General features: G+C 39.9%; 1 protein-coding gene across 1 annotated transcript in view; it reads left to right on the forward strand.

The window, feature by feature from the left end:
- LOC134530924 (galectin-4-like) overlaps window positions 1-19,168 on the forward strand; it is a 114,561-nt gene that overhangs the window by 63,132 nt on the left and 32,261 nt on the right. Inside the window, exon 2 of the mRNA XM_063366238.1 lies at window positions 509-722. Coding sequence (XP_063222308.1) covers window positions 540-722 — 183 coding nt within the window. The 5' untranslated portion in view covers window positions 509-539. The remainder of the gene's footprint in view (window positions 1-508; window positions 723-19,168) is intronic.

Genomic DNA, 19,168 nt, shown 5'->3' on the forward strand with positions numbered 1-19,168 from the left:
ACAATAAAAACATTGTTCAGTTCAAACTTGAAAGACTTATACCAGCCTTGGGAGCATAAGTCGTGTGTATGCCATGATGAAGTTTGTTGGTGGAATTCCGACTCGTGCTGTGTACTCGTGTTCAGGGGCGAAACCAGGGGGGGGGGGGGGGGTGCGGGGTGGTTTAGGGGTTCAACCCCCCCCCCCACAGCACCAAATCTTTAATTAATTTCTTAATTTCTTATTCATCACTCAAACAAATTTCATATTAAAATTAATAAAAATTTTACCATTACAATATTTAAATTTAAGAACCGAAAACTGCTAAAATAGCACTATTTTACACCTTAAAATCCTAATTTTTCCCGGGAGAGAACCCCCGGACCCCTCGCTTTAATACGGGGGGGGGGGGGCATGCTTCTTAATACCCCCCATAAACAAATCCTGGCTACGCCACTGTTCGTGTTGCCAACTGTGGATCGGTGCGCGGCGCGCGGGAGGGTTGGCAGTGCCGGGGTTGTTGGCGCAGCGGCCGGCAGGCGGCAGCAGCGGCGGAGGCCATGGTGTGGCTGGGGGAGTGCTGCGGCGGGGAGCTGATCGGCGGAGACGGCGTCGTGGGGCGCAGCCGCTTCTACTGCTGCCGCGACATGGCGTCCGGCGACGGCGAGGTGGAGCAGGCGCAGGAGGCGGACAAGTTCGAGGTGGTGCGCCAGTTCTCCACCTGCAAGACTGTCTCCAGCCCGGTGAGCCCGGCGTCTCAGCTGTGCTCTGCCTTGGCGGCGTATCCCACTTCCCAACTGCTCGGTCGTTGGTGATCTAACACTTCCATGCGGAAGATTGATTTAAAACATTTTTTTTATGGACATGCATAATTTCTGCTTTTCACTATATTTCGTAGGGGAAAAAAAAAAAAAACACTGCTGAAGTTGGCTATCCGATGTTCTTGAAGGCAAAAGTGTGCAGCGGTGAAATGTAGTTCCCGCCACAGATCTCCCACAATCCCTCCCTCCTCCCCTTAACGCTTATCAGTGCGGGGTACAATAGCCCCACTGTTATGATGTCCCTGCAGAACCGTCGAATTCGTGAGATGTAAGCACCCGACCAGATGGCGCAATGGCATAGGTACATAGTCTCCTGCGAGGACCTGGGAAGCCTTCAGTTCACAGGGATGAGAGCCACACACACCCGAACAATTCCGACGCTCTCAGAAGTTTGCCATTTGCTTGTGAGGGGAAAAAAAAACACCATATTTAATGACCGCAAAGATTTCTACATTTTACGGTCATAGAGCTAACCAACGTTTCGTTTCATTTAAGATAACCTAACCTACCCCTCTGAAAAAAAAATAAGAACCTTTTACTTCGGTTACTTCGGACTTGCGACTTTTAATCCCTGTGTTCATCCTTGAGTTCCGGGCTGGAATCCCAGGTTTCAACATGATTTCGGCTCTTAATTGTTTCCCTTTACAGCTAGAGGATTCTGCACTATCTCATCCGTAAGGAGTCTTGCCATAGAACATGGCCAAATTCCCTAACGGAGTTGTTAGAATGCATACTACTTTTTTTTGTACTTGAGACCAAAATAACGCATGCCAAGTGCAAATGACACATGCGTTTATTTTATATACTGCTCTTTTTGTTGAAATTTTGAATCAAAATTTTTATTTTGCGCAGTAATATTTGATTTCAAGCATACTATTCACGGACAGTTCTTCGTGCTCGACAGACGATGGACATTTTACGTCCGAAGTGGCATCATCCTGCGTACTTAATTATTTGTTTCAACGGTTCTTTTGGGCAAACAACAGGCCATTAAATTTTTGACCCACGAAACTGTCGCTGTCGTAAAAGTGATTTCGTTTCAATAATTTCGAATAAAACACCTCTGTTTCCCCATGTTTGTGACGTATGGGCAGTTGTGTGACGTGACGGTTAGAGTTGGACCCTCATTACCGAGTGAAGGGTAAACACTTGCGAGGCTTCTTCCGCCTCGCGTTGCTCGATATTGTTAGGCCGGGCAAACACAGAATGGAGCACGTCACGTCACGACACGACACGACACGACACGACACGACACGACACGACACGACACGACACGACATTTTGCCCGATAGTAGTTGACTGCCGTGCATTTATATCAAAGAAATGCACACAGGAACAGACGCGGCACTACGCCACAAAACTCTGGCGATCAGACATGAAGCGACAACATCGAATGACTGCTCCAGCTTCGTCACAAGCAGACTGTCTTGATGACTGCAGTGTTCCTGCGCATGCTCAAGTATTGAAAAAAAGAGATAAGAAAGGCATGCTTTAGTGTGAGTGTATAACTGAGTAGTTAACGACTGTTTTCATTGTTACTTTGATTTGTGTAATATCACATGTAACCTATACTTGTTTTCCTCATGGAGCTAAATGCAGTTTGATAAGTTGTTTAGTAAAGGAAATACCTATTTTATGTAATCCATCTTTAAATTTGTAATACGACAACATTCTTTTTTTCTAGAATGTGGGAAGAAATAACGTAAACAAATTACGGTGTGGCGCTGTCGCTAGGCATCGCGTGGTGTCGCGTCGCGTCGCGTCTGATTCTGTGTGCGCCCAGTCTGAGTTTCACGTGGCACTGCGGTTAGTTTACTTGCAGGAGGTAGTTTGCGTATTTAATTAATGAGTAAATAACTTTCAGCACAAGAAAATCTTTAGCAGGAAAAAAAGGATTTAGTCTGCAGTTTATTTGTAAGCTTTAGTACAATAAATACACTTTTGACAACGCATGATGACATTCTCATAAATATAGTTGCGACTGTTTAAGGTAGGGTATCTAGGGAATAGGTAGACTATGCATCATAATAAAAATTAATTAGAACCTAATAAATCCCTGGAGAAAACTGAGAAAATGAATATAAAATGTCGAATGAGTATGCATATATGATTATCCAGAAAATACTCTGAACAATAGAAATCTACCCAGATAAACGTATTAACAATAGAACACTACCCAGATAAACGTATGAACAATAGAACACTACCCAGATAAACATAACTCTTTAAGGTAGGGTATCTAGGGATTAGGTAGACTATGCATCATAATAAAAATAAATTAGAAGCAAATAAATCCCTGGAGAAAACTGAGAAAATGAATATAAAATGTCGAATGAGTATGCATATATGATTATCCAGAAAATACTCTGAACAATAGAAAACTATCCAGATAAACGTATGGACAATATAACACTACCCAGATAAACATAACTACAGAAAAAAAAAACGCTGTGAAGAAATATAAATACGAACAAATCAAACTTTTCAGGTAATCAAACTGCTTATGCTTGCTACGAAAGTGTTAGAGTAAACAGTGTACCGTTAATTGTATATGAGAGAGCAAATAGCAGCTATAGGAAATCGTGCCGTTTACTTTGATAACACTATGTTGGTTTTCTTAGCTGAGCCGCATCGCAGTGATGGTATGTACTGGCGTTTCGGTCGGCATTGCAGCAGGCATCTTCAGGGCAGAGAATCAACCGAGAATGGGGAGGGGAGGTGTTATGGTTTACAGTGGTCTTCTTCATGTAATCAGTCACGAGAGGCTCTAGTGTCAGTCAGAGAAGGGCTCTACTGATTTTGCTTACTGTAGCGCCTCATCTCATTGGCTGTTGTGGGCCAATCAGAGCCTTAATTTATACTTCTTTCCAGGAATATACTTATATGGCAAGCCATACATTTAGGTGATATTAATCTTAAGTTGGCAATGACTTTCCAGAAACACTGAGAACATTCGACCGGGTGTAAAACATGTGAAGTGTATTTTAGTGTATATTTATATAGATAAATCTTTTTATGTTTATTCTCGTAGAAAGGTTACCTTTTATTATAGCTTTATTTTAGCTTGAGTTATTTTAGTTTCAGTTGATGGTTGGACTCTTGTAAGTGCGTTAACGGACTTCGTAGCGCGCGGGCGCGAGTGGACAGAGTGCGTCTGTGTCTAGTATCAGAGGACGCACGGGCAACATTTCAGTGGGACTTACATAGGTCCTCGGATTGAAAGTCCTCATATTCGCGTGGTACGTCACATAAGATGTATAATGGTAAATCTTTTTCAATTAATTTTGAAATCCTCGGTTTCAGCTAATTCAGTCATGTTTAGTGTGAATTTATCTTCATATTTTGTTATTATTTTATTTTTGGAATTTTTCCATGACAAACATTGCAAAACTGTGTTGGCGTATGTCCAAAAAACGGCATTAAATAAAATTCCCCATTGCATTAATCAATTTAAAGAACGTAAACTTAAAGATAATGCTATTTTAAAAATAATTTCGGCAGTTTCGAGAATTTGGCCATTTAAATATCTTCCGAACATGGAATTTGTTACACGTACGTTAATATTATATGAAAGTTACACAGTTTTTGACATTTACGTTTTTACTTGAAAAACCACCTTTCATCGATTATTTTTTCGTGAAATTTACATAAGCCTGTCAATTTGAGATACGTTATTCTATATGAATAAACATCTTGAAATATGAAACAGTATATGGAAGGAAAATAATTAACACCGTTAAGTAACTATACCTACAACTCACGAAATATTTTGAGGTCATTTAAGCATTTACGCCGTTTTATTTTGCTACATATCCAGATAAGTCACGATAAATTATTTATATTCAAAACTTTTAAATATCATACTCTTGGGCCGACTGGGATCAAGAAAGATGAAAGTAATAAAGTTGTTTTAATTGCCAATTTACTATCCTTTGATCAAAGCAGATCACTTTAGTTCCCGCGGGGATGAATTACAGATTTCTCTCAAGTGGAGAATGTGGCATACGTTGCTTGGAGCCATGTTCTTAATCCTGAGAAATAACGATTTTTTTTCCGAAGCAGTTTCTATATGTATTGATAAATTAAATATTATTTTTTCTTTCAGACTTGATTGTGGTGTATTGTAACGATGACAAAACTTAATTTTTAGTCTAAATGCTGAAGCCATTAGTTATACAGTATTTCATTTCCAATATATTAATAAGAGTAAATTAAATAACTCTTGAGGCGCAAATGATTAAAATAACACTTGTAATGGAGTGTTTAATTTTTTATCAGTTTAACTCTTATTTCTATGTCTTCTGTGATATAATATGAACCTTATTAAATCAGTAAATCAGTTTTATTTGATGCGTTTTCCGATATTTTTACTGTGTCCTTTAAAAGCTAATTTCAAATTATTTAAAAATTTTTGAATTTATATTTTCAAGGCTTCAGTCACCTTTACAGATAAATACTTAAATATTTATATCATATGTTATTTTCTTTTTATTTAAATAACCTGAAGTCACATTTGTTCCACAATTTCAAATGCGGCATATTGCTGACCGCTTAAGCTAATGCAAGTGTAACGCCTTGCTATCGCGTAGGTAGGTACACTCAAATGAGCTGTGAAATTGTGAAATATGGGAGTTCAATATAACTGATTCAATATCGTCCCCAATCTGTTCACGCAGCGTATAGCATGATACAGCTTAACTGAAGACTGAATCTTTTCTAACCTTCACTGCGGGTTACTACTTCACAAATTTGAACTATAACATACCTCGACTTACACCTGTTCCTACTATACGTTCACTTGGAAAATAATTTTTACATTATCGGGTCTGATTGATTTAAAGACAACGCCGTACATATTTAAATCTCGATACGCTGGTGTTGCCCTACACTAAGCAGCGTAGCGAATGTGGCTCCGTGCAAGGAGGCAGTTGAGTCATTCACCCGCATATCGCTCTCAGTCGGTGTTGCCATCTTTTAAAACTTGACTTGGTTGAAATAATTTTTTTACTTGCTAGATCATACATCATTTAAGACTGCTCAGCACCCAGTTTTAAGGGAATTGTTGATTTGTTTTGATGACCGCGTCAAGTAGTGAGCACGGGACTTAACTCCTGGGAGGCTGCCGGAGTTGTCGGTTGTCTTTCCGATTAAGAGAACAAATTCCCTATTTTAGCTGTGGTTTAAAATTCGTTCGTTTTGTGGTGACTGATTGTCCAGCTACGGCCGAATTGTGTTAGACCTGTTTGTAGTCCCTGAAGTACGAGTTGGCTCTTGTAGTTATCTTTATTCCCGTCTGTCCCCTTGCAAACAAGGCAACATGAACACGGTACTTTGTAGATACCAGCGAGATACCACTGCTACGCGGCTCAAACTCGCGAGCAGTTTTGGTTCGTCGGGCAAATACCGCGGAAGCTTGCAGTCTTGACTGCTTTACTGCCCCGCCGGTGCGGCATTTGTCACGCGACTGTCCCCGCCTCGTGTACACAGTTGACGCCGGAGTGACACTGTCCAGTTGACAGTCCACGCCTGGTATGCATACATGGGATTTTTTTTCCCCCTTTTCCATAAAGTGTCGCGTGGCGTGGTTAGTAACAAGTCGAGCTACACGCAGGTCCATATTCCAGGCCTCGAGCGCTCTGGGCAGATAATCTGTAGCTACCCCTCTTCCTTTCCCAGTTCCCTCCAAACACCATGAAATTGTACCAATTCAGGCTCGTTTCTTTAAAACAGCACACAAAGCAACTAAATACCAGTGTTCTTCTAAAACATATGTTGTTTTGTCTTATTTCCTTTCTGCATTTCTCTTTTGCTTTAAATAGTAGGATTTAACATGGATTTTTTTTTTAAATCAAATCATTACCGTTCGTTAGAAAACTCAATATTTTGTCCTTCTATTTTTTTTTTTTTTGCAAGTGAAATATTCTCGCCCGTTAAAAACTGGCGCCCTAGGCAAATACCTGGTTTGGGCCTGTTGTATATCGAAGCCAGGTGTTGGACTGGAAAGGATTGAGTGAAGACCACGCGTTGAAAGTCCTGCTCGTAAACGCACACTTTTAGATATTAAATTTTAAAAAAAAGTGAGCTAGTCATTCAGCACTCGTCAGGTTTGTAACATCTAACCTCGGTTAACAAGCAAATTTACGTGTTAATGTTGCAAATAAACTTATAATACGAAACTCGGACACGAAATTTAATGTAGAATTCTTAACAATAATACCAAGTTACACAAATTGTGTTTTCAACTACATTTCTGTACGCGAATTACACGTAGTTACCGCACCCACCGCAGGAATTCGTTGCTGGAACTGCTATGTTGACTTGAATCATTTCATTTGCAGAGCGAAATTATTAAACTATATAACGAAACGGCTCAGATAAAAGCGAAAAAAGACTTTAAAAAATACTAACCCCGGATTTGTACCATATATTCGACAAGGAATTAGATTAAAATTCTGCCCACATATTTAAAACTTAAATAAACCGTTAATACTATAAATATTCCCTTTGACTTGTGAATTCTGGCTCGCGGCATCCGCCACAGATGGCAGCACCATAGTTGGTAACTTATACGTTTTTGTTCCTTGTATTCCGTCGCATTCACGAAATTACTTCCACCAAATTCTGTATACCGAGAGCTCAGATGTTACACATCAAAAAATTACGAACGTTTAAACAAAGAATACTTTTCAAATTAAAATTAATTTTTTTAGTTTCATATAGCTGGATCTTATTAGCAATCACGTAGTATTCCGACTTCTTAGGTCAGAGTTCTTTTGTCAATAGAGTAAAGAGAGAGGCACGCGGAAGGAGGGAAATGCCCTTGCTGTAGATTGTGTCGAAGCACTGTCAGCCCCCAGAAGGGAGTATGGTATGAAAGCAATGTACATCAACTAATTTTTAGATATCAATTATTGATATAAAATTATGATACACGCGTATACAATTTATTTGGAGTTGTATCATCTCTCTTAGCATGCACAATATCAGACCCGTTCAAAGTTGTTTCGTTCCCCTGATACTCTACCCGAATCGTTTAATCAGTTCTCCTTCACCATGCCTCAAGTTAATGGTAGTTTTGGATTGTCGTGGCATTTTTTTCCCACACGAGCAGCAATGAGGGTTACTTTCCCCCCTCCTTTCCCCTCATTTAACCAACTGCACCACGAATCCTCTGCACGCGGTGTACCGCGGGCTCTTCGCCTGGTCCATGGGTCCATGTTTCAAAGAAAGTGAACTCGGTACCCGCAAATTATTGAAGAAACCCGTGAAACCACGAAGATCCCTGGATTACATTGAACCAGTTCTTTAAATGATTCATGCACTGGGGAATTTTTATTTAATACGATTTTTTTGCGCAAACGCCATCGTATGTTTGCACTGTTGGTCGTGGGAAAAATTCATAAGTGCAAAATAAATAAAAGTAAAACATAAATTCACAGAAAATAAGTCAAAATCAGCTGTCAGACAAACCCAACGAAGAACTAAACAAATATTATTTACTACAACACGAAGACAATAGGTTTCCTATGACAAAACAGTTGCGGCGGTTCGGGAACTGGCGTCTGTTCCCGTCATCAGGTACAAAGACTGATCCTTCCACGGAATTGTTGTATTGTCTGATATTGTTTGAATGTGTTCGTCTGCTGTCTGTCCTGTCTGTCGTCGTTGTGCATTTTTCTGTAGAGTGTGTTCATTTTTATTTATTTTGCATTTAAGAATTTTTCCCATGACAAACAGTGCAAACAGTGTAAAACTGCAATGACATATTTACAATAAATTGTATTAAATTAAACCAGTGTTTTTCGAAATTATAAGAGAATGATTTTTAACGGTGAATTAAAATAGATTGAGGCGCAGTGGTTAAGGCAAGGTATTTACGTTGGGAAAAAACCCGTGTTCGAATTCCGGGTCAGTCGTTCTCATTTGCGTTTTCAATGTTTTTCCCGGAATCACTTAAAAATAAATGCTGGTGTGGTCGTGGTTGGTTGCCATAGGGTATGGCCGAACCCTGGCCCATACATCCCTGCACTGTGTTCGTTGTAGATGTGTGCCCGAGGGAAGCTCGAATAAGATGATATAGGTGTCAGTTCCGTAGATGTTTTTGGACAAATTCCTTGTAATACTGTATGGACACTGCTTCACTATTCTCTGGAACATGTTAATCTTGGGGTTCAGCTACTTCGGAACACCACTCATTTTATAACTGACTGACGAGGTGTGTATTTCTTTTATGTGTAACATCTTAGCTCTCAATATACGTCATTTGGTATGAGTAATTTCGTGAATGGAACGGATGTCGCATGGAACGGAAATGTGTAACCACGGTGCTGCCATCTGTGACGGATGGCGCGAGCCATCGATAATCAAAATCGCGAAGTGGCTGGTTTGAATTTTTCTTTGCGAGTAGGGGAGACTGGGGATAGTTGTTACAGGGGCACGTTGATACAATGTAGTTCACGGGATACCCACAGTGAGCAGCACGTCCTTGTTAACGCCTGCCAACCAGCCTCCCGCACTCCACATCGTGTGTGAGTAACATTGCTATCGGGCGCGTTTTTCTCGGATTACAGGCAAAAGTGTGATTTTCCTTTGTGTGTAGGCAGGTTTTTTGTTTTTTCCATCGTCTGATACTTGAAGATAAATCCTGGTAAGTCATTTATTGCACATGTACTAAGACTCTGTAGATATTAGCTTTCGATAGTAGCTCTCATTGTATTTTTACCCTATGTAGTATGTCTAGTCTAAACCGAAACATAAAATGGCTGCTCTTGGGGCTAGTTGTTACATTATTTTTGGGGCACGTTGTTACACTGTAACAACGTGCCCCTCACTGTAACAACATGCTCCTATTCCAATAATGCATTTATATATTTCTGTACACGCTAGTGTTAGCTCTATAATAGGCCTAATGCGGTTTCTACACTTGTAAAATTATTTGAGTGAAGGTATATTACGTTCTTTTCACTACTATTTTATTATACAGCCTATTATGAGACAAAACATTTCAGGGTGAATATCAGCAACACCTTCTGCAACGTCGTAAAAAGACAGAGAGAGGAAACACCAAGATAGAAGTCTTTGAAGCAGCTGCATTAGACGTTAAGACCAAAAACCTTTCTATCAGGAAAGCTGCAGCTTCACATGGAATAAATTTTATGACTCTTCAGCGATTTCTTCAAAAGTAAAAGAATATGAGTGGTAAGCCAGCGACGCCAATTCCAATGGGTTATACTAAACCGCGACAGATTTTCTCAGAATAAACATAAATTGAGTTAGTTGATTACAACACATATAGTTCTAAAATACTTTTCGGTTTGACTACCAAGGATGTTAGAGCCCTAGCATTTGAATATGCTGTAGCAAACAACATATCTGTCCTTCACAATTGGTCGGAGGTCGCCATGGCCTCTGTTGATTGGCTTCAAGGTTTCTTGAAAAGACATCCAGGACTTTCCATTCGCACACCACAGGCAACAAGTCTTGGGAGAGCAACAAGCTTCAATAGGCACACAGTGAACGAGTTCCAGAATAATTTAGCACACATTTTAGAAAAGTATAATTTAGAAGCAAAAGACGTATGGAATGTTGATGAAACCGGCGTGACGACCGTTCAGCGTCCTAGCAAAATTATTGCTGTTAAAGGCAGTAAAAAAGTTGGTGCTAAATTACTTCGGCAGAACGAGGACAGTTAGTAACAATGGTATTCACAGTCAGTGCAAATGGGAATTCAATTCTTCCAATGTTTATATTCCCGAGAAGATTTTACAGAGACACTTGTAAGATAGCTGTAGCTAATGGTCCTGTTGGTTCTGTAGGCGAAAGCACAGACAGTGGATGGATTACAAAACAAGAGTTCTTGAAATTCGTTAAGCACTTTGTTAAGAACACACGTTGCACAACTGAACAACCCGTCTTACTTTTACTAGACAACCACATTGCACATCTTTCAGTGGAAGTTATTGACTTTTGTAAGTCTAACGGAGTTGTTATGCTTTCATTTCCTCCACACACAATCCACCGGCTACAGCCATTGGACAGGTATGTCTATGGACCCTTCAAACGTTTCTACAATTCATTTTGTGACTCCTGGATGAAATCGAATCCAGCGAAAACGATGAGTGTTTACAACATTCCAGCAATTGTGAAAGAAGCTTTGCCCTTAGCTGCTACACCAGGAAACATTCAAGCGGGGTTCCAGGCAACAGGAATTTGGCCTTTTAACAGGGAAATATTTGGTGACGACGAATTACTTCCCTCTGTGGTAACTGACCGCCCATTACAAGCTGGAAATGACCTCACTTCACCTAACATTCCTGATCTAACTGGTTCAAATGATAACGAACAATCATCCTTAAACACAACTTCCAGCATTGAAATGATGGCCTTAGGAATAACGCAATCATGCCTACCATATTCAACGGGAACAGGGACAAAGTTATCTTCTGAACTTAGCCTACTTGAAAATTCGTGGAACAAGCCCGGCCCTATTCAACCAAAAGATACAAAAGAAAATGAATTGACAGAAAACAGAGCACACATCACACTTCAGGACATACGGCCTTATCCTAAAGCAGGCGACAGAAAAGGAAAAGCAAGAAATAGAAAAACGAGGAAGTCTTTGATCCTGACGTCAACTCCAGTCAAAGAAGCTCTTCATAACGAGGAATTTGAAGGAGAAGACAGAAAAAGAAGAAAACTGGAGACTGCAAACAAGAAGACCGCCCTCAAGGAATCTCGGAAGTCCGATTTGATTCGCAGGAATATTAGGAAGACTAGAAAACTGAAAAAGAGTCCTAGAAGATCCACATCGTCAGAAGATGATGACTATTTTTACATAGAATGCCAAGGACCTTGGTCAGAGCGGAAGTCAGGAGATGACTGGGTCCAGTGTAAAAAGTGTCTTTTGTGGGCACACTTTAATTGTTCTAAACAGAACGCCTTCTACAAGTGCAGCAACTGCGAAACTGATGAAGACATTGATTTCAGTGATTCAAATTAGAAGGTAAAAATTATTTAGCTTCAATTAAAAAGTGGTTTGTTATAACTCATTGAAAATATTTTAACGGTAGGCCTATCATTATCAAAGTTGGCGGTTTTTCGCTATTTTAAATTTTCTATATATTATGTATGAAGAAATAATTGAAGAACAGGCGTCCATATTATCGTTTTTTTTTAAGTGCTGCATTCAATGCATTAGTGAATACTTTTAATGTTAACTTCTTAAGAAAGTAACATGCCATTTTGCACTTTCAGCATTTTTTTTTTGTTGGTGTAACAATGTGCCCCTTCTGTGTAACAACTAACCCCGCTCTGGGGCATGTTGTTACAAATTGCATAAAAGGAAAAAACCCGACTTTTTTCCACTCAAAAACATTTTGTATACAAGTTTATATTATCAAGTTTAAAGAAGAGACGTAAAGTTAATATGTACACTAAATATCATAGTTATATCAGTATTTATTACTGATCAATTAATAAATATTCTAAAATTGTAACTAGCCCCAGTCTCCCCTATATATAATAGGAGATGTAGAAATTTTTTTTTTACTACAGTTTGATACGGAGTATCTCCTCATATCATTTTAATACAGTACTTTCACTTGAGAAGTAAATGATGTCCGGTAGAGTAAATACACATTTTAACTATCAGCCTTTGTAGTCCGGCTTTGAAGGGAAAATGCGTACTGTTTGCGCCAAAGTGCATGGGTGCTGCTTGTGTGGGAATTCCGCTTTAACCATTTCGGAATACGTCTTCCACTGACACGGGATTTACCGAGTTTCACACGGCAGTTGTCGCCAAGACCCGGAATTAATTATGTGTAAATACTTCGGTGTACGGCATTAGGTAGGAGTAATTTCGTAAATGGAACTGAAGTCGATTTAAACGTAAATGTGTCCCTAACCACGGTTCTGCCATCTTTGGAAGTGTCTGAAATGTCGAAAATATTGCGGACCCGCTTTGTTCATCCGTACATATTAACTTTCGCGAACATCGGATGTACTATGCGTGTTGGTGTACCAACCGAAACTTTACGTACAACTATCCTTCAACACTTTGTTATAATTTATAGTCAAAAAATGACAATGACAACTTCAAAAATACATATTAAAATTTTTTGAATCCTTAATATTTAAATGCAGAGATAGTGCAGCGTTCTTCATATTGTAGGGACACAATAGATTCTTAGTTAACTTACATATATTCGACACCATGAAAAAAAGTGTGTGATTAAATTTTTACTCTTAAATCTTTAATGTTGAATCATCTCAATAAGGTTTGTGTTTGTAAAAATACTTAAATACTTGTTTCTGTCTTTAAAAAAAACATTCTTAGTATTATAATATGTGTTTTAAAATGATCCAGGTTAATTTTGTTGTAATGTACCTATTGGTCTGCAACTTTTATGAAAAATACTTCAAATATAGCGTCGTGTTCGTAATGCTTTAGAGAACCAACGAAATATTTATCTTTGACTCCATGTTTGTTCCAACACTAATTTCCCTGTAGGTAATATTTAATGTTGCAATTATGTATATCTTGTTATTATGGTCATCGGACAAAAAATTAGTCCCCCCTGGAGAAATAATAAACAGCATCATTAAATACCGTGTAACTCCGCCTCTGGACTTGATAATGGCCTGGATTCTGTTAGGAAGTGAGTCCACAAGTTTGTGCATGTACGTCGCATCCAGGTTAAGCCACTCGCTGAGGATTGGATCACGCAATTCCGCCGCTGATGGCGTTTTACCCGCTGTTCCAACCATTCCCACAGACTTTAATTGGAGCTCAAGTCAGGTGATTTTGTGATATGCGTCTCCAGTCCGATGAATTTTGCTGTTATCTTGAAAATTCGGGTCATCAATAGCATATCCATCATGCATATGTTGACTGAAAGGCAACACCTGATCATCCAGAATGTTTAAATAAACGTGCTGGATTTATGTTGGTCGTCACCGCAGTGAACATTTGATTTTGTGGTTTTTATTTAATTGTTTTTAATACTTTTTCTTAAGTCAGTTGTTTTTTGTTAAAACGGCATTAATTCATATATTTATTTTAATTAATACATGGAGCACACATTTCAAGTGTATATGAAATACGTGCTTACAACTAACACACGTGCACAACAGAATGCTTGGAAACAGTTCCTTACGCTTATGTGTACGAGACATGTTGGGCTAGATGGGAGAGGGAACACACTAAGGATTACAATAATCCCTCTAAATTAATTTATCTGTAACCTTACGTAGCTAAGTTGCTATGCATTTCTTATTGTCTTCGCGATTTTTTTTTATCCGGGAAGGTACCTCCCTCTGGCTACGTCCCTGCAATGCAAACAATGAGCTTCAGCCAATGTTTTGGGCGTCTAAGGTCTAACCAATATGGCGTAATAATTAGCTGAAGGAAAAAAAATAGTCTTCATGCACTTAACCACGTAATCACGCAGCCATGGCCATCCCCTGGGTTTTCGCACTTTGTTATTCCTTGGAAATAAAAGACGATTTTCCGCGTCAAACTGTTGACGAAAGTAGTGGTGTGTTTCGCAGCAAGGGGGCGGTACGTATAACTGGCATTTGGTCACCGTTTGGACTGTGCAACTCGCTCCGCAGGAGATTTTTTTTTTTCCTAACCTAACTAAAACTAAGTGTATTTTGGAGGGGTCCGGGTTAGGGAAGGACCTAGGTGCGTCTCAGGCCGAAGCCTATACGCCTAGTCATGCTGGGATTAGCCATGCAAGGAGAGGGTCGCATGCATCATGTGCTAGGAGGGGATTGGCCAGCCATGGCAGCGATTGGCGCCATGACTAACTCCCCTCACTCTTAAATCTAGACTATAACTAGAGATAGGCTGGGCCCAGGTAAAACCTGCATAGACACAAGGAAAACCCTGGGCACATTCATGCGGGATGCAAATTGGCATGCATTACGTGTAGGAATTTACAGGAGACAGAGGATGGTCTGGATGAAGTGTTGGACAGAGTAGAAAAGAGTCTACCATGCGGGGGTTGGGCACTTGGACTCGTGGTCCGCTTTTCCAGTTGTCCAGTACTGGATTTAGTGACCAAGGACGCAAGCGCCCCTGGTGGTGAGTGGTTGCACTGACCACTCACTCCGCCGCCAGTCAGCACATCCGCAGGAGGTCTCGAGCCATTGACCCGAGGCCGTCCGAGTTTTCGCGAGGCAAGGGCCCGACCTTGTACTCCTCTCCCCCCCCTCTCCCCCCCCCCTTCCTGGCTTGACAATCTAATCAAGGCGGCGACACGTGACGATATGTATCGCGGCAGTCAAAAGGCGATAGTGGCGCCGCTGTTCGAGGCACGAGGTAGAGCGTGTTCTCTCTCGCAACCGTAGCTGGTTCAGGTTTGTTTGTGAACCTTTCAAGGTAAATACATGCGGTGTCTCGGCTTGTTGAAAATTACAATAATCGCCCTGTGTATAAGTTTAGTTATGTTAGCTTCATTTAAAATTTTTGTTAAAATTGTAATTTGCGTATAATTTTGTAGCTGACCTAACCTATCCAACTTTTCACTTTAAAACTGGACTCTCAATGATCCGCATGTCCGTCATAATATATTTTTACTTGGATGCTGCCAACGAGCTATCAAGTCTTAAATTTTTTAGAAAAATTCTGTTAAGTTTTGCCAGTTTGATGATCATGTAAGTTATGCACTTATAAACAAACTGTAAAATATTTATATTTTCGGGGTACCATGCATTGTTAATTACTTTTGTATCTCAGACAATTTTTTGTTTCAAATATCAAACTTCGAACCTGTTAATAGGAAAGTTAACATGCTAAGGTAGCAGCTAAACAGATCAAACTTAAACAACCTTTTGAAAATAGACAGTGGCTTTCAGACATTTTTGAGGTTATAATTTCATCCACCCGTCGAAAGTCGAAGCTTGGCAAAGTTTGCGGATGAGACAGATCATTGAGAGTCCGGCTTAAGACGCGGACACAATCACTTGAGTATTTACACGTAGTTAAGCGATAAGCTTTTTACACAACGCAAAACAAGCACAGCGGCCTGGAAACAACGGGACATTAACGTATCCACATTCCTTCAAGAAATTAATGCTGCCGTAGTTGATACTGTATAATTATGATGGGGAAAATCCAACGAAAGAATAAAATCCATAATAGCATTAGAATTTCTAAATTAAATGCAATTTTTTTTCTTTTTTCGGAAATTGAGCCATACTGTAGGTATATAACTTAATCCCATTGTGCGAACATAATATACCTACAAGAAAATAATATTCGGTACAATGCAATCAGCATTCATTTTATTATTACATAAAGTGCTCAGATGACGATGTAGGACGTTCAGAGTTTCTGATTGATTTAAAACTTGTAATAGTTTCAGGAATAATTAATTATTAAACGAGATTCAAAGTATAGCGAGCTGTACTTAATAATAATACCGAGCTTGTGTAAATTCGTATCACAATGTATGATTGTAGGTAGTCATATTAAACCACGTAAAGTAAACTGTAACGTATAATAGGCCTACTGTGTTGTTGGTGAAATGGTAATGTTGATTGTTCCTGGGCCTTTAGTAATTATCTATTAATCTTCGTAGAAGTGGAAATTACATATTAATTAGCTTGAAAGACTTGATCATAATTGCGTTTCTTTCAGTAACGTGTTTACATTTTAATGCAACTATCTCGAAACGTCATATGGTTATTTGAAACGCATACTGTACTATTTACCCAATGCTAACATTTGTTTAGTTTGAAATAAAGTGACATTTCTATTTGATTATATAAGATATTACATGCAATTAAATGTTGTATAATGCAGTTGCACTTATTTTAAAGTAATTTTTAACTCTAATAGTATAGGCACAATAGTTATAAAAACCTTTTTGATGTCATAACATATTTACGTGGCTGATAGTACATTTAAATATAAACGTATGAAATTGCTACACTCGTGATCTGTACAGCTACAAGCAGGGCTGTTTTTCTTAGTTTATTTGAAACTTGTTTAGATGACAAGTCATAGTTCTGCAGATGTGTGTAGAATAGTACAAGAATGATCTCAAATGTTCTTAACTTAATTTATTCGCAAGCTGTTGGAGCTGTACTGGTTAAAGAACAACTTAGGAAGTCCATCAGTTTTTATTTATTTTTATTTATGAAACTAAAACTACTGGTAGCTACAGGAAATAAACATTAAACAGGTCCTGACACTAAAAGGATTAAGGGTTAGAAAAGGTTTGGGGCATTTTTTTAAATACGTTTACAGCAATTTTCCTCTTATATTGAAAGTCCAGTATGCAAAATTTCAAAATTTCATTCTACAAAATTTTTTTATTTGTGTAGGAAGGAGGATTGGGGTGATTTTTAGAATTCTACTGTATACAGTGACTTGCCTCTTGGTTTTGAAGGTCACGTGTTCAAAATTTTACAAAAGTCGGAATATTATTGTCAGTGGCGGATTTAGGGTTGGAAAGGGGGGCACGTGGGCACACACACCCCCCCCCCCCCCAACCAGAGGGGAATAATATGCACTGAATAATACAACTTCTGAAGTAATAAAACAGGTTATTATACTAGGTACAGACTACCGGTACCCCATCCATAAGTCAATCCTGGGTCCGCCCCCTGATAACTGTAGACTTTTATAAAAATGAATTAATTTGTAAAAACATATTTATATTATGGAGCAAGCAAACAGCTTGACGGTAATCACTGACATGCTCCGGGGAGGGAAGAGACATGGGGAAGGTGTATGTCGAGGAACTACCACTTTGGGAGAGAATTCCCATTGCAGACGTCCATGACGACTGAGCGACCAAGATGAAACAGGAGCGAGCTGCGATGGAGTACCGTCGAAGGGGATGGGGACGGCTGTGTGCGCAGGTCGCCGCTCCCGGGGGCGGCGGGGGCCATGGGCCAGCTGTGCTGCCTCGCGAGGCGGCGGCGGCGGCGGCGGCGGCTGGACGCGGCGCGCAACAGGCGGTTCGCGCGCGACTGGCACTCGAGAGTACGTCCCCGGCCCCTTCCTTCGCCCGGCCCGCCTGCCTTGCTCCCTTACCATCGGCCCGTCACGCCGATTCAGTGCGTCTGTGTGACCCCATTGTCGAATATACGTCTGTAATTCACCAGTTCATCACATCTGACGGCAACACCGTCAAACACCTGGAAGGTGGGCGGTACGTGGAATCACCAAATTTTGGCAAAAGTTCAGTACGATGTATACTCGCGCGCCGTGTAGTGATGTTGGATTTAAGTTTACGTCATGGGACTGGAGATTAAAAACCACGGAAATAAACATTAAGTAACATCATGATGTTTGTTTAACTTATTATAACAATATTTACTGCTAAAAAAAAAAAACGTTTTGCACCAAACTATATCTTGTTTGCCACTCGTAAGAGCTGAACATATCGCCGCCTCTGATCACCGAGGGTCTGATGCGATGTACCTGAGAAGAGTACTAAGCAGCGTATGTGATCTTTTAAATGAGTCATCGTGCTTACAATGGTCACTTCCACATTACCTGTACGCTATTAGTTACTTCTGTGCGAAAGGACGTGCTGTCCGTGCAGCAGGTTGCCCGTCGGGTCGACGTACACGATAGCGTCATCGTCATCGTGTTGGACGCAGTGCAGAACACACGCCCCGCAGTGGTTGCCCACGAGCAGCAACACCGCGTGGTGACCGCTGCTTACAGAGGGTCCGAGAGGAGACACCACAGAATCGCGCGACGTCTTCCTGACGGCTGCAGCGCTCTATGTCGATCCGGACTGTCTGCAGGGACAGCCTACGGCCAGTTGCACCATTATGCTCCTTCGATACCTTATCCAATGATCTTGGCCCAAGACTGAAGGATCATTCCTCTAAAACGTTGCCCCAACGCATTGTTCGTGTGAACTATAGTTTATACATTTCTAATATGTGACAACAGGTGGCAGCAGTGTCGAAGAAATATTAAGTGCACTTCTATTGGCGGGCTAGAACGACTTGATTCGCTTCAGTCGATTACTTTGTGAGATAATGGTTGGTGCGATAGTCGCAAGATAGCAGCACATACAGTCTTAATAATTTTAATACCGACTGAAAACACATTTTGGTATTTAAATTACAAAACGAAACAGTCTGAAAGATGATTAGATTTTGACTAAAAAACGCTTTTATAATATGGAAAGAAATAATGACGAAATAAAAAATTTAAACATTAAACTTAAAAAACAAGCATTTCAAACATTTAAATTACGAGTACTTCGCGTGAGAATATGTTGTAACACTAGAATAAGTAAAATTTTTGATACGTGTACATGTAATTTGAAATTTTGTCAACAATACTCCAATATTTACGTCTGATTAAATTTACTTGCGTAAAGTCTGTGAAAATG

Source organism: Bacillus rossius, chromosome 3 (genome assembly GCF_032445375.1).
Source record: "Bacillus rossius redtenbacheri isolate Brsri chromosome 3, Brsri_v3, whole genome shotgun sequence".
Classification (NCBI taxonomy): domain Eukaryota; kingdom Metazoa; phylum Arthropoda; class Insecta; order Phasmatodea; family Bacillidae; genus Bacillus; species Bacillus rossius.